This window comes from Schistocerca cancellata, chromosome 10 (genome assembly GCF_023864275.1).
Source record: "Schistocerca cancellata isolate TAMUIC-IGC-003103 chromosome 10, iqSchCanc2.1, whole genome shotgun sequence".
Classification (NCBI taxonomy): Eukaryota; Metazoa; Arthropoda; class Insecta; order Orthoptera; family Acrididae; genus Schistocerca; species Schistocerca cancellata.
In genome coordinates this window covers 163,306,413-163,322,475 of record NC_064635.1, presented here as the reverse complement: position 1 = coordinate 163,322,475, position 16,063 = coordinate 163,306,413, and the positions used below count along the sequence as shown (strand labels likewise).

At 39.6% G+C, this 16,063-nt stretch overlaps 1 protein-coding gene across 2 annotated transcripts in view; it reads left to right on the top strand.

Moving 5' to 3' along the window:
* LOC126106311 (molybdenum cofactor biosynthesis protein 1) overlaps positions 1-16,063 on the top strand; it is a 103,375-nt gene that overhangs the window by 49,291 nt on the left and 38,021 nt on the right. For both annotated transcript variants that reach the window (XM_049912536.1, XM_049912537.1), the window contains exons 6-7: positions 894-1,039; positions 8,625-8,710. In XM_049912536.1, the coding sequence (XP_049768493.1) occupies positions 894-1,039; positions 8,625-8,710 (232 nt within the window). The remainder of the gene's footprint in view (positions 1-893; positions 1,040-8,624; positions 8,711-16,063) is intronic.

The following is a 16,063-nucleotide window of genomic DNA, read 5'->3' as shown; positions in this document are numbered from 1 at the left end:
AGAACCAATAGAGGTACTCAAGGTACCCTCCGCCACATACCGTCAGGTGGCTTGAGGAGTATGGATGTAGATGTAGATGTAGACCAAAAAATGTTTTTCTTGGAATGAAGACACTAAAGTGGGGGTCAGTCATGCTGTTATTGCTTTTAATGATGGCAACATTGGTAGCGTGAAAGTGTTACAACATATGGGAATTAATCCTGGAGCAAACTGCATCAGAGAATTTGAATGGATGGACAAGGTTTGCACTGGTAAAGCAGAGTATGCCGCACAGTTGGCCACTTCGGGGTCTAGAAAGAAGAAAACAAGAAAAAACTTAAAAAAGATCAAGAGAATGATATACAATATGGTGCAGGGTGCTTCTGAGCGACTAAAAATAAAATGTTAAGCTTATATTGAGTTACAGTCTATTAAAACTTTAAAAACTCTTTCTGAAAATTTACATTTTCTCTAGCATTTTTCCCTAAATCTCAGGAACTACTTCAAGTATCGAATTCAAATTTTCATGGAGTAATAACATACATATCCTGAGTCTTCTGAACTAAAAGAAGAACATAATGTTATGTATAAATAAAATTATTTAGAATAACATACAAAAAAGTACACAAAATTTTAACTGTGTAATTAAAAAATTGTATTTCCAAAAGTAGTGGCTGAAATTCAATTATTGTAAGACTCAGAACATATAGTTTAATGTCCTGTAAAAGTTTCTTGTCAATGGCTACAGTTGTTCCTGAAATACGGGGAAGCTAAGTCACTAAATTTAACATTGTCAGGATAGGGCGTTCAAACTCCCTTTAATGTGCATTTTCTCCTTCCTCCACTTGGTGAGCAACACGTGTATAGTATTTTCACAACAGCAGTAGCTATTTTCTTACAATTTCTTTTTGCAGGCATACCATGTCCCGGGCTTCAAGGGACGTGTGGGATTTATTACCTCAATGAGTGAACACTTCTGTGGCACGTGCAACCGTTTACGGATAACAGCTGATGGCAATTTGAAGGTGTGTCTCTTTGGGAATTCAGAGATATCTCTCAGGTGAGTAATGAAACATAGAATAGTTGTGTCAAAGTGAAAATTCATGCGAGGAAACCATAAAATTACTAGAAGACTGACAGACTGATCAGTATTTTACCTTCAGGATGTGAAATTCTAAAACTTCTTGTAGACACATTCGTTCCTCTTGTCCTCACATTAGTCATGGAGTCCGAGTGACCTTTCAGACCTTCAGAAACTTATCCCTCTTTCCTCTCTCATGAAGGAACTGATAGTTCCAAATGCTGAGTATAGAATAATACTTTCAAACTGTTTGCCATGCACATTAGGTATTTGGTTGGTATATGGAAGAGATAAACTGCAGTTAAATCCAGCAGGTATGAAATGAGTAATCTTTTCTTGAAGTTTTCAGCTTGCAGCCTCCCCCCTCCCAGACATACAAACCAGATACCTCTAGCTAAATAATTTGTGAGTGTATATAATTTGCCTCTGTCAACATCATGTTACACTAACCTATTTGTGAGATTAAATTAAAGGAAAGTAATCAGGACTGGAAATTATGTAAAGACATTTTTAACTATGTCTCTAGGTTGTAATAAAGTTAACACAGTATTTCTGTCCATGTGATGGTAACTATGATTTGCCAGCCACAGTTGCCGAGCGATTCTAGGCGCTTCAGTCCAGAACCGCGCGACTGCTACGTTCGCAGGTTTGAATCCTGCCTCGGCTCAGATGTTAAGTCCCATAGTGCTCAGAGCCATTTGAACTGTGATTCATGATTATCAGAGTCTATATGTTCCAAATAAAAATTGGAACTTCATGTGTATAAATGTACAAATTATTAGACAATAGGACCAACAACTGACACTTTTAAATTGATGACTAGACTAAGAGATTAATAATAGGAAAAAACTGCAAGATACTTGGCGATAAGTTTGTTTCAGGACAAGGTAAGGGGGGTGGGGGGTGGGAAGAATCAGCTCTCTCTTTGTGAGCATACCAGAAATCCTTTATCAACCCAAGGTAAAATAAGATATAAAAATGCAGGGTCAAACAATTAATTTAAGTATCTTAAAAACCAAATGACTAATAAAATTGGAAGCTAAGAAAAGTAAGTTCGTAGTAAGTAGGGTGAAATGGCTGCAACATATTGCCATTGTTGTTTGACTTGTCTATCAAAGAAAAAAGAAATGGATTAAAAAGAAAATAAAAGTGAGAATGGAAATGTATCAGAAGCAGATAGGAATAAGCAAGGAACATATTCTTTAATAAAAAAAATTAAAAAGAAAAACTGTAGTTTTGATGTACAGGTCTACTGACATGCAATTGAGGCAGATGTTCCTACAATTTTATGTTCAAAGCACAACAGTCTGTGAAAGCAAAATATTTATGACATTGAAAAAAGAAAATCAGGGAGTGACAAGTGTGTGTAGGTGAATTGTGGTGAAAGACTGGATATTGGAAATTCTGTTAGGCTGCCCAGTATTAGTTAACTTGGTAGTAAAGGAGCAAGTTTGCAAGGGCAGATAACTGTTTGACTACGTAAAATAGAGTGGGAGTATGGAAAAGCTAGTCCAAGATAGGATGAAAAAGATAACAGCAACTTAAAAAATGAATTAATAAGTTACCATGAACCCCATTCCAATCTAGTGAATGCAGTGGTTGACAATATCTTGTGACATTCACCTATAAGGCTCAAACGATAATTGCTAAATAAAAATACAAAATGTTGACAAGACTGTATCTAAGCTGTCACTCTCTTTTGAAACAAGGGTGTTTAAACCAACAAACATGCAGGAAAGCAGGGACAACTCACACTAGAGAAGGATGGGCAGTATCATTGAAGGAGTGAGCATAAACTGTGTTGAATATGTGTGGTACAAGTAATGATAGTAAAAGAAAAAGAAAAAAAGAAGAAAAATGTTGATCTGGAAACAAGGAAATAAAAATTTGCCACGTGAAGAGACAATATGGTACTGTGCTGATGAGTGTGTACAAGTGGTGATATACAATATACATTGATAAAAGAACTCTGCATTAGGCCCAGAAGACCACGCAATGCTGATCGAGAGATGTCCTCTACTATATATCTATGGAGAGCTGGGGGGTCAGTACACAACTCTCCAGGCTGTTATCAACTTCCAGAAGTTGAAGACACTACTTCTCACTTGAGTAGCTCCTCAGCTGGAACTACAAGCAGAGTGTACCCTATTCCAGTCTGTCCACCGAGCAGAATTTCCCGGCTCTACAAGAAATTGAACCTGATCCCTTTCTATGGCACGCCTGTGGCATACTGACTGCATAGCTGTGGCAAGAGTCATAATATACACTTGTGAACAATTGAGTTATAACTATTCTATTTATTGGGGAGAGAGTATGTATATTGCCACTGTGAATGAAACAGTTTAGTGTATCGTAACTGGAATGTATTCAGACCTCGTACTTGTTATGTGAGAGCGCAGTGTCTTAGACACTTGTAGTGTTTGTCGTAGCATGTACTAACCGGTGAGCCTTACTTTCTAGTATTTTTAATTATGTATCATGACTGGTGCCTCTGGCACTTTTGTGTTGCAATAGCAATAGCTTGCAATAGCAAACATTGAGTCAACCATGGTTTTTGGATTAGAAGTAGAGGTCAGCTGGGTTGACATTGGGAATAGAGTGATGGGAAGTGGACAATAAGCAGTTATATTGAAGGGTACATTATTTGATATATTAAGGTTAATTACAAAATGTGAATTGGAGAATTTTTCACGTTGAGCAGAAGTAAGTTTACAGGACCAGATGTCAAATTACCCATGATCAGTGTGAATCCCTATAGTCAGCATGAACACTGGCACACAGAATAATTTATAGGTAGCCTTGCTATATATAAAAAATCAGATTTGTGCTGAACTGTCATGAACAAACTGTCACTTCTCTGGAATAAATAGACTCTGATTTGTTAATTACATCTGTGTAAATGAAAAATATAGGAAAAGATAGATTGCTGCTTACTGTAAAGGAGACATGTTACATTGTAGACAGACACAATAAAAAGACACTTACACAAAGCTTTTGGCCACAACCTTCATCAGCAAAAGAGATACAGAGAAACACTCACATTCATACACACAGGCAAGCACATGTCACACACACACACACACACACACACACACACACACACACACACACACATGACTGCCAACTCCAGCAACTTGCCCCTAGCTGCTGGACTTGGCAGTATTTTTTTCTGTGTGTGTGTGTGTGTGTGTGTGTGTGTGTGTGTGTGTGTGTGTGGGCGGCCGCACGCATGTGCGCGTGGTGTGCTTGCTTGTGTGTTGTGCCTGTGTGCAACTATGTTTTCTTTATGGTAAATAGTGATCTATCTTTCCCTGCACTGTTGATATTCCTACCTGGAATTTCCATTGTTTAATCAGTGTAAATAAGAAGGACACAGTTACATATATTCTGTCAATTGAAGACTAATACATGAAGTCAGTGGACATTATTTTTTATTGCAGAGGATCTTTGTCACCACTAATTATTAATTTTGTGTGCCAGTTAATTAGACATGGTTTCATCCTTTCCTGAATGTGCTCTTTTTGTTAAATCTTCCTTCAAAAGATCTGATTTACTTCAAATTAATAAACCTGAGTATTTTGAAAAAGGAGGTGCAGCTTACAGCTGCAGTGTGACAGTTGATCACAGGGTGATTTTATCACTGCCATATCGTGGGTACCCATGGCTCGAGACACTTAGTCTATAAGGGTGTGTAGTCATTGGGCTTTCTTGTACCACAGTGTCAAAGGTGTACTGTGAGCAGATTTATTCAAGGAAAATACTACCACAATCAGCAGAGTGAACTGCTATGGGCAACAGGATATCATTGACAGGGGTTACCACTGACTAGCATGGCTTTAGCAGCGAACAGGTGGGCCACAATGTAGCAAATGACTCACCAACTCAGTGACAGTCAATAAACAGTAACCATTCATGCCACTGGGAACTGTCACCTCTTTGTGGGATACAAAGATGCACTCTGCACACTGCTCGCCGCAGTTACAAAGATTAGCATTTGTTCGGAACAGCACCAGTGGATGCTCGAAGCATGCAGGAAGGTCGTCTGTCTGATGATTTGCGGTACATATTGCCAAGGTGGCTGGGTGCAAAATAAGGAGTGATCAAAAAACTTCCATTTGAAGGCTGCATAGTACAGAATCAGTATGCCACACACACACACACACACACACACACACACACACACACACACACACACACACACCCGCACATATATCCTGCTTGTGTCTGTATATGTGCGGATGGATATATATGTGTGTGTGTGTGTGTGTGCGTGTGTGCGTGTGTGCGTGCGCGCGCGTGCGTGCGCGCGAGTGTATACCTGTCCTTTTCCCCCCCTAAGGTAAGTCTTTCCACTCCCAGGATTGGAATGACTCCTTACCCTCTCCCTTAAAACCCACATCCTTTCGTCTTTCCCTCTCCTTCCCTCTTTTCTGATGAAGCAACCGTGGGTTGTGAAAGCTTCAATTTTTTGTGCGTGTTTGTTTGTGTGTCTGTCAACATACCAACGCTTTTGTTTGGTAAGTTACATAATCTTTTTTTTTAGATATATTTTTCCCACGTGGAATGTTTCCCTGTATTATATTATATATCAGTGCTTTCCTCTCCCACAACTATCCTGCAGACCTTGTCCACAAATAGATCTCCCAAGCAATACATTCCTCCCCATCCAACAACAATGTTACTACACCCAGACCACACAGAAGCATTCCCCTTGTCACCCAATATTATCTTGGCCTCGAATACATTAACTAATTACTCTGCCAGGGATATGACTTTCTCAAGTCAAGCCCTGAAATGAGATTATCCCTTGACAATATTCTCCCCACACCACCCAGAGTTGCCTTTTGTCACCCCCCTAACCTCCGTAACATCCTTGTCAAACCCTACAATATTCCCAGACCACCTTCTCTACCCAGTGGTTCCTACCCCTGTAACCGACCCCGATGCAAAACCTGCCCCATGCATCCCCCCACAACCAACTACTCCAGCCCCGCTACTGGTAAAACATACACAACTCAAGGCAGGGCCACATGTGAGACAACACATCATTTATCAGCTGACATGCCTGCACTGCACAGCCTTTCACATTGGTATGATGACAACTAAACTGGCTGAGCGCATGAATGGGCACAGACGAACTGTCCACATAGGAGATGTCCAATACCCAGTAGCAGAGCATGCCCTCAAGCATAATTCTAGGGACCTAGGAACCTGCTACACCATATGTGCCATTTGGCTTCTCCCACCCAACACCAGTCCCTCAGAACTGCGGAGATGGGAACTTGCACTCCAACACATCCTTTCATCCCGCCATCCCCCTGGACAGAACCTACGTTAAACAACCTCACTCCCATTTACTCTTTAGTCTTCTCCTCTTTCCCTTTCCTCTTTAGCCATTCACGCATCTTTTCTTCCTACATAGTTGCGTTTATCTTTATACTATATACCTCTTTACTTCTGTATGCATCCTCCTTGGTTTGAAGCTGGCACAGTACTTACAGTAGAATATCTTTGGCTTCCCTCTGACATCCATGCCTCCATCTTTGCTACCCTCCCTGTTTACCTTTCCCCTGTTGCTTCATAACCTGGGTTGTGAATAACTGAATCCACTTTCCCTTCCCCTTTTTTCCCCTCTCTCCTCCCTGACGAAGGAACAAAGTTCCGAAAGCTAGGATACATCAATTTTCTGTTCTGTTTTGTGTATCTATCGGCTGTACTGAGCTGAGATAAGTACTGGCCAGTCCCTCTATCTCTTTGTTAGTATTTGTTTCATATATATAAACATAAAAACACACACACACACACACACACACACACACACACACAGACAGGGTGATTCATATTAACATTTAAAAACCTCCAAAGCACTGTAGATTACCCTGAGACAAATAATTTAATACAAGACACATGGGATCGCAAATGTTGGATACGACACATGGGGTCGCAAATGTTGGGAAATGTGTCAAAAGCGAATGACAAATGTCACCAGATGATGTACCTTGCCTTGCTTGCAGTGGTTGAGCCTCTCGGTCTGTCACACTTGATCATCCCAACCCAAGTCAAGTATTCATATCATTGTGGCTACGGACACACGTGTGCGACTTTAGTGATGGCGTTCAGGATTTGAGTCTTGCATCTGGCAGGCAGTATGTTTTCATTGTGTTAAACAATTATGTGTTTATATTGAGGTTTATTATTTTATTTACCAGTCTTGCAGTTTCCTTGATTTATTGCAAAGTACAGTACAATGAAAACCTACCATATTGCATAACAAGTAGATGAGTATAAACATTGCCATTAAATGACCTATGTTTTCTTTACTAACTAATGTCTGTAAACAAAAAGAGAAGGGACAGAAGGCCGAAAGCTATGATTGTGTGAATCTTTTTATTGTGCCTATCGCGACTCAGCATCTCCGCTATATGGTGAGTAGCAACTTTCCTTCTCTGGTATTGTTTCTTCTAACTGTGACATCCAGGAATGGTAAGCTGCATCTTTTTGCACTTCCACAGTGAACTCAATATTCAGATGGAGCAAATACAAATGGTGCAGGAACATAGGTAGTGTCTGTATTATGTGGGCCACACCACAAATGTCTCTTCAGCATACTACCAGAAGGAGGAAGGTTGGATATTTACCAAGGGAAGTTGGGGGACCTCCCATGGGAACACTGTCCTCTTGATCAAAGTAGTGGGTGTTATGTAAGGAATAGGATGGAGTAAGCACATGTTTAAACAACACCACAATGTCTTTCTCAAACTTGCTGCTAATAACCTCTAATGAGGCCTATAGAGGCACTTTTGTAAGTAATGATATAACATTAGAGCTAACCAAACGATTTGAAGATTCTAGTTTAAGCATCTTCAGGTGTCCTATGAAATCCTCCGAATTCGGAATATGATGGTCATAGTTGTCCACGAGAGGTCCCAAAAGCAAGCGTGATGTTTAGACGTGTAATTCCTGCTTCTGGCCTGATAAATTTCAAAGCTGTCATGCAGAAATTGCCAGTTGCATCTTGCAGCAGTGATGGTGGCAATCACCACCACCTGAAGATGCCAAAAAGTTGCGTCACTGAAGTATTGAGGGAGGGACTTGCATAATGTTATCTGGTGGGAAAGCCAAAGTGTTTTTGCAACCGATCTACCAGGCAAGCCTAAAAATTCACATATACTCCAAGCAGTAAGTACCTGTTGTAAAATGGTCACATTAGTAAGCTTGGCAATTAATTAACAGTTTATCAATAAATTTGGCTTCATTTTGCAAGAAATTGTGCTGTGTTCCACTACACCCTCTTCGACAAAACTAATGTCGGTTTCTGCTCCACCTCTCCAGCCCGAGGTCATATGTACACTCTTGAGCATTTGTGTAAGATACCTGTTTACTTATAAAAGGAAACATAACTTCTATCATGACTTGGGTTTGTTATCCTGCTGTTGCCTACTGCAGACTGCAAGATTGCTATTGAAAATTTCTGTAAAGTTTTTCTCCCTCTTTAGTGTACCGACATTTCACTGTGTGGTAATTGCCTGGTACTGTTTAACGGATGTTTCAACTGTTGTTTCAGAGATGCAATACGAAGCAAATGCAGTGAGGATGACTTACTTGCCATGATTGGAGCAGCAGTGAGAAGAAAGAAGAAACAACATGCAGGTAACATATTCAAAAACATTACAGAAAATGTAACTCTATAGATAGAAATAATATTTCTACTTAACAAGTCATAGCAAACATAAGAGCAAAATAGAACGAAAAATAACAGTGATAGAGCCTGTGGTTTTTATGTAAAAATAGATTTAATTTTTTATTTAATATTCATTCTGATTAATGCCCATTGGTCAACAGTACATTTCAGCCCTCCACCAGATAACCATCTGTGGCTCTTGTTACTCCTTTATTGGACTTCAGAAGTTTTCCAGCAACAATTTTTTTTAATTTTTTTATTTTTTTATTTTTATTTTAAGAAAAGGCTAAAATGCAGCAAACATCATAAAGGGTACACTCACAGAAAAGCATTAGTGTTCTTGAAACAATGGAAACTCCAGTAGGAATATCAACAATGTTGGAAAAGACAGATTGCTACTTACTGATGAAGGTTGTGGCTGAAAGCTTTATGTAAGTGTCTGCAGCTTAAGGTGTGTTCTTTATGGTAAGTAACAGTCTGTCTTTTCCTGCATTATTCATTAGTGCTCTTTGTTTTTATTGCTGTTTAGCAAGCATTGTGTGGTATATAAGGGATGCGTATAGCATCAGATGTTGAATTCTCACTCTGGAGGACATGAAGTTGCTGAATATTGGTATGAGACAGCATTATCTGCACCTGATGAGATTTTGAAAGAAACCTCATTGTGGATGTCCATTTGGTCGCCTGATTAAACCTTGCAACATCTTTATTTGGATCTGACAGTGGCCTGATGTTGGAAAGTAAGGGCATACTCGTCATCAAGGCTCCAGTCAACTACATCTTCTGATCACTACAAGGGAGCATAACTGTATAGTGTACCGAGCACACTGTGACCTGTTCACATCTGTGACTGACATATGAGAACAAGTACAGTAAACTCCCATTTATCCGAATCGTGTTTAACCAAAATCTGCTTTATCCGAATAAATTTTTCCGATCTTCGTGGGTCACATTGGCGCTGTCTGACGCATCGCGCAGCTACGCTTTTGGCTAGCTAGACTGACACTTGACAAGTTTCAACTTGTCTGCACCTGGAGCCAAGCATTCGCTGGTGTTTTTTGGCAGTCTACTGCTGATCAGTGCACTGGCACGTATCAAAAGTCCGAGTGTTGTCAATTTGTGTGTGTGTTGGTTGAACTTTTAGTGTGTTTCTGGTTCGTATTGCACGGTTTCGTGCCACTGCCATCTATTGAAACTCCTTGGAAGTACAGTACATACAGTACTGTTCTATGCAGCGTGACATAGCCCTGTCAAAACCGACAATGAGAGTGCGGCACCAAACACTTTCTGCCTGTTGTCGGTACATCAGACAAAGCCAAGTGTTTAATAGTGAACGTACAACACCCTGTTGTGTTGCCACGTGGGCTTGGGTAGAACAGAGGAGATTGGATAGATGTATCAAATGTTTTCATTGATGGCTGTCACAGCCTGGTTTCAAAAGTCAAAAGTTTGTGTAGTGTGTCTAGAGTCTTGTCAAGTTGTGCGTTTGTGTGTTTTTGATTTGAGGTTTTGTGCTCCCACTATGTGCCTTAAAATGTCCAGAGATAAAAGGGGCCAAAAACCAAAAAGGACTCAGTCGAGTGTCTGTAAAAAGAACACTGAACATGACTACAGGCACGAAACATAAAACGAATGTGATCTTGTTGGAACAAGAGCTTCACACTTTGCAGAGAATTGATGCTGGTAAGCCACCCACAAAAGTTGCTGCAGAGTAGGAGTACAATTACTGATTGGAAGACAAATCGATCAGAAATTGAAAAATTTTGTTTCATCCAAGCATTGGGCAGCACAGTGAAATCTCGAAAAACAATGAGAAAAGGTGCACATCCTCAGTTAAAAGAAGCATTATTTTTCTGGCACGAATAAATAAGAGCCAAAGGTGTGCCATTTTCAGGTCCTCTACTTGGTCAAAATGAGCTGATGAGCTGATTGAAGGAAAGAAGCAAGAATTCCTCGGAAGTGATGGTCGGCAGGATCGTTTCAAGAAGTGGCATGGCATTCATGAAATTGCAATCAGTGGCGAATCATTATCTGGGGATGAAGCTGCTATCGCTGATTTTAAGAAGAAACTGCACACAGTCATCGACAAAGGAGGTTATACTGACAATGAACTTTACAAATGTGATGAAACTGGGTTGAATTACAGAATGTTGCCTACAATTACAAAATGTTGCAACAGAAACCCTTGCCTCTAAAGAAGAAGAAATGGTTTCCGGATATAAAAAATCAAAGAAAGATTTACTGTCCTCACTTGCAGTAATGCCACTGGCAATCATAAACTGTGTCTTACTTCAACTGGCAAATCCAAAACACCAAGAGCATTTAGACACCAACCAGCTAATAAACCTTTGCCACTGAGGCACACGAATCAGTCTTAAGGCATGTGCAAAATTACTTGATAGTTGACATCAATCACTTGCTGTAACAATGTTGCCACATTGGCTACCAGCTACAACAAACAAGCGGCTCACTTCACAAATGATGTTAAATGTTTAACACGGAGCAATGTTTCTAGTGGCTGGTGCAAGGTATGTCAGAAATGTTAGATGCTCTGTCGACTATTGATTTAAAGTGACCAGTAACTGAACTGGGGCAGACAACCCGTTTTGTATCCCTGACAGTAAACTTGTGTCCTAACCCAGCCGAGAAAATTGGGGTCAGCAGTCTGCAGCAGTACTAATATCATGATCGCTTTGTTCATGGCGATTAAAGCTAACCCTTAAGGGTAAACTCGAGACAACAAAAGCTCAGTTTCAGGGCTGAAAGCAAATTGAGATTTTTCCCTGACATTTGTTACCTGTAACTATCCTTACACTAGCTGCACATGCTGCCATGTTAGAAACCAGTGAACAGTCCATGTTGGCACTTGGTCGTGGATTATAGATGACAGAGGCAGATTCCAAATGAAGAAATAATGACTGGAAGAAAAATAAGACCAAATAGAAAAGTCAAAACAATGATGAAAAATGATGCAGCAACATATTAGAAATAAAAGAATACATTTAAACCAAATAATTGAATGAAAATAATAATCACACTCTTTTGGTTAGATTTAGAAATAAAAATTTTGCTACAATGATGAGATTCAAACCTAGGACATGCTACACATTAGATTAATCTGCCAACCATTGTGCTATACCATAGCTCTGCATGAAGTATTTATATATGTGACTGTAGTGACCCAGTTGCAACTATGAATTGCAATCTTAAAAATTTCAGTTTCGCGCAGTGTAATGCAAAGCTTATCTAATGTAAGACGATCTCTGTGAATATGATAACTATATGTATGATACTGAATTACATCTTGCGCTGAGTTATTCGGTAGTGTTTGGTTAGTGCTATGAATGAAATTTGTGTCTTTCATTAGCATTGTTAGTGTGTGTTGTTTTTGTGTCGTTATCGCATGTCATGAAATACATAATAAAAGTGTTGGGCCCGTGATTCGGGATACAAATACATCAAGAATGCTGAACCAGGAATTGGAAGTGAATGGCCAATTTTGGTGGAGTTTGGCAACAGCAGACAGTTCAAGTGTGACGCTGACTACTCTTATTGGCGTTTGAGGTGCCAATTATCAAGTAATTTTAATTCGAATGTACTCAGTTCCTGTCCCGTTCCATCTGCCAATCGAGTGAGGAAAAAGTGAATGTCTAAATGCCTCTGTATGAGTCCTAATTTCTCGTCTCTTATCTTCGTGGTCCTTATGCGTAATGTATGTTGGTGCAAGCAGAATTGTTCTGCAGTCAGCACAGTGTTCCTCAAAATCCATCCAGGGATTTCCATTTGAGTTCCAGAAACATCTCCATAATACTTGTATGTTGTTGTTTCAACCTACTGTTAACAAATCTAGTATCCTGCCTCTGAATTACCTCAATGTCTGCTTTAATTTGACCCCTTGCGGATCCCAGACACTCGAACTGTACTCAAGAAGAGATCACACTAGCATCCTATATGTGATGTCCATTACAGCTGAGCCACACTGTAGTAAAATCCACCAAAAACAAAAGATGATTATTTGCCTTCCCTACCATGACCCTCACGAGTTTGTACCATTTCATATCACATTGCAACGTTATGACCAGATATTGAAACAGTGTGACTTCTTCATGTATGACACTACTAATGCTGGATTCTGGCATTATGGATTTGTTTTTCCAACTCATCTGCAGTAACTTATATTTTTCTGCATTTAGGATTAGCTGTCATTTATCACACCAACTGGGAACTTTGTCCAAGTCATCTTTTATCCTCCTAAATCACTCAACGATGACACCTTCCATACACCACAACATCATCAGCAAATAACCACAGATTACTGTCCACTCTGTCCATCAGATCAGTTATGCACGTAGAAAATATGAGTAATAGCACTCCTATCACACTTCCCTGGAATGATCCTAATGATACCCTAGTCACTGATGGACACTCACCGTCGGGATAACGTAGTGGGTTCTATTACTTCAGAAGTCTTTGAGCCACTCACATGTCTAGGAACCTATTCCATGTGCTTGTACCTTTGTTAAAAGTCTGCAGTGAGGCACTGTGTCAAATGCTTCTTGGAAATCAAGAAATATGGAATTTGGGTTTGTGAATTTTGAGATGGCAAAGTTAGAGGAGCAATGCATCTGCATTAAATTTTGCGTGAAACTCAAGAAAACCTTTACACACTAAATTATGCAGGGAGCCTATAGTGATGAGTGCTTAAGCCGTACTCGGTGTTACGTATTGTTCACACGTTTTAAAAATGGCTTTACAAAAGTCATAAATGACCCTCGTTCAGGACACTCTTAGTTGTCCCCTGATGACACTCGTGTCAGGAACGTCAATGAAATTGTGTGTGCCAGTCGAAGATTCACTGTCCGAGAGATTGTAGAAGAATGCAACATTTCAATTGGATCATGTTATGAAATGACACAGCATCTTGGCATTGTGTTGCCGCCAAGTTCATTCCACGGCTCATGAGTCAAGACCAAAACAAGCTTTTGGATCTTACAAATGAGAATGAGATGTTCCTTACGAGAATAGTATGGCTCCTGCAGACTTATTTTTATTTCCAAAGTTGAAAAGGATGAAGGTCATTGGTAGATGAGATAAAAGAAAATTCACAGACGGCACTTTATGCGACCCAGCAAGAGGTGTGTCAAGACTGCTCCTGGAAGTGGAAATGATATTGGGAGCAGTGTATCAATTGTGGAGGAGAGTATTTCGAAGGAGACAATGCATAGCAACTAAAAGATAAGCATAGAAAATTTTGTGGACAAAGTTCTGGAATTTTTTGAACAGACTTCGTATGAGAAAAGGGCATGCCGAGTTGCTCATGACCGATGCTTTGTACTGATTTGTGGATATAAACTTATTGGTCTCTATGAAACTGATTAGATTCAAACCCAGAATATGTTCAAGAATTCTGCAGCAAACTGATGTTACAGGTATTGGTCTGTAATTTCGCGGGTCTGTTCTTTCGCCCTTCGTATATACAGGAGACACCTGTGGTTTTTTTTTTTTTTTTTCAGTTGCTTAGGTCTTTCTACTGGGTTAGAGATTCACAATAAATACAAGCTAAGTAAGGGTCCAATGCCATATAGTACTCTTTGTAAAACCAAATTGAGATTCCATCTGCAACTGGCGACTTATTTGTTTTTAATTATTTCAGGTGTCAGGGATGCTTACGAGGGTGGTTTGAAGAGTTCTCGAAACAGAATAGAAAAAAAGTACTTATATCACTGAAACTTTTTTTGTTTTTCAATGTACTCTGCTTGTAGATAAATTCACGTGGTCCAACAGTGTTCCAGTGCCATCTTGACAATGATTTTCCTCCAGGCCTACAAAATAGTTGTCAACTCTGGCTATCAATTCTTCAGTTTAGGGAAGAGGTGGGTGTGGCAACAATTCATACCTTAGTTTGTGTAATTTTACCATGGCGATGGCACGTGTGTGCGGGCGTGCATTGGCTTGATGGTAGATGACTTTCTTCCTTGTTAAACCTGGCCTTTTTCACATATCTTTTGTTGCAATTTGTCCAGAAGGTTAGCATAGTATTCTCCAGTAATTGTTTGCCCAGTGGGGAGATAATGTACAAACAGAATCCCCTTCTCATCCCAGAATACTAATGCCACGATCTTCCCCGCTGAAGGAGTTTGGCGGCGGAAATTCAGCATGTTTCCACTGCTTTTATTGTTGTTTTGTCTCTAGGGTATAGTAGTAAACCCAAGTTTCATCGTGGTCACAAACCAGCGCAAAAGATCTTGTTCGTTTCTCCTAAAACAGGCCAAACATTGTTGTGATATGTCCATTCTCGTGCGTTTTTGATCCAGCGTCAAGAGTCACGGCACACATCTTGCGGATACCTTTCAAATGACATCTGGCAAGTGTGAGCAATTTCATGCACTCTAAATTGGTGATCCTCCTTGATCATTTTGTACACTTTTGCAATGATTTCTAGAGTAGTGACACATCTTGGCCGACCATTTCATGGATGATCATCATCTAAGCTCTCCCGACGAAATTTAAATTCATTTATCCACTTGGCAACAGTTGAAGACGAAGAAGCAGAGTCCCCTCGTGTATTCTAGAAATCGGCATGAATGTCCTTCGCATTCATACCTTTCTTTACAAAGTACTTAATCACTGCTTGAATCTCGATCTTGGTGATAAAGAGCCAAAATAAATAAATTGATGATTTTATTCCATTTCATCTGATTGAATGAAACACACACACAGCATAACTACTCAGAAAACAACTATAGTGCTGATTACATTTACTATCATACAGAATGTACACACATAACAAAAACATGTAGCACTCTGAGAACACTTCAACTTGTCATAGTAGTCCTGTGGTTTGGAACTAGGCAGCGCTTCATTTCACAAAGCGAAAGGAATGGCTTAAAAAAAAGGAAGAGAGGAGAAGAAGAAGAAGAAGAAGAAGAAGCAGCCTACTGTGAACTTAGTTCCTAGTGTGAACTTTGCAGCTAGGATATTTAAATGCTCTGAGACTGCTATTGATAATATCTTTATGAACAAATCTAGGAGAAAAAAAGTCATAAATGTTGAAACTTGTCAGGATAAAAAACATATTAAATCTGAGTACAGGATGGTAATAAATAGCCAAAAATTGAGGAATTCAGGAACTGGATAGATGTTTACCTGACTCAAATGGAAAATACAAAGCATTCATTAATAAAGTTACCTTCACATTTGAAAACTGTTTTCCCCTACAGGTAACTCAAATCACACAGAAGTCGAAAAATAAACCATGGATTACACAAGGAATAAAGATATCATGTGGGGCAAAAAGGAGACTGTATCTACTATCTAGGAAC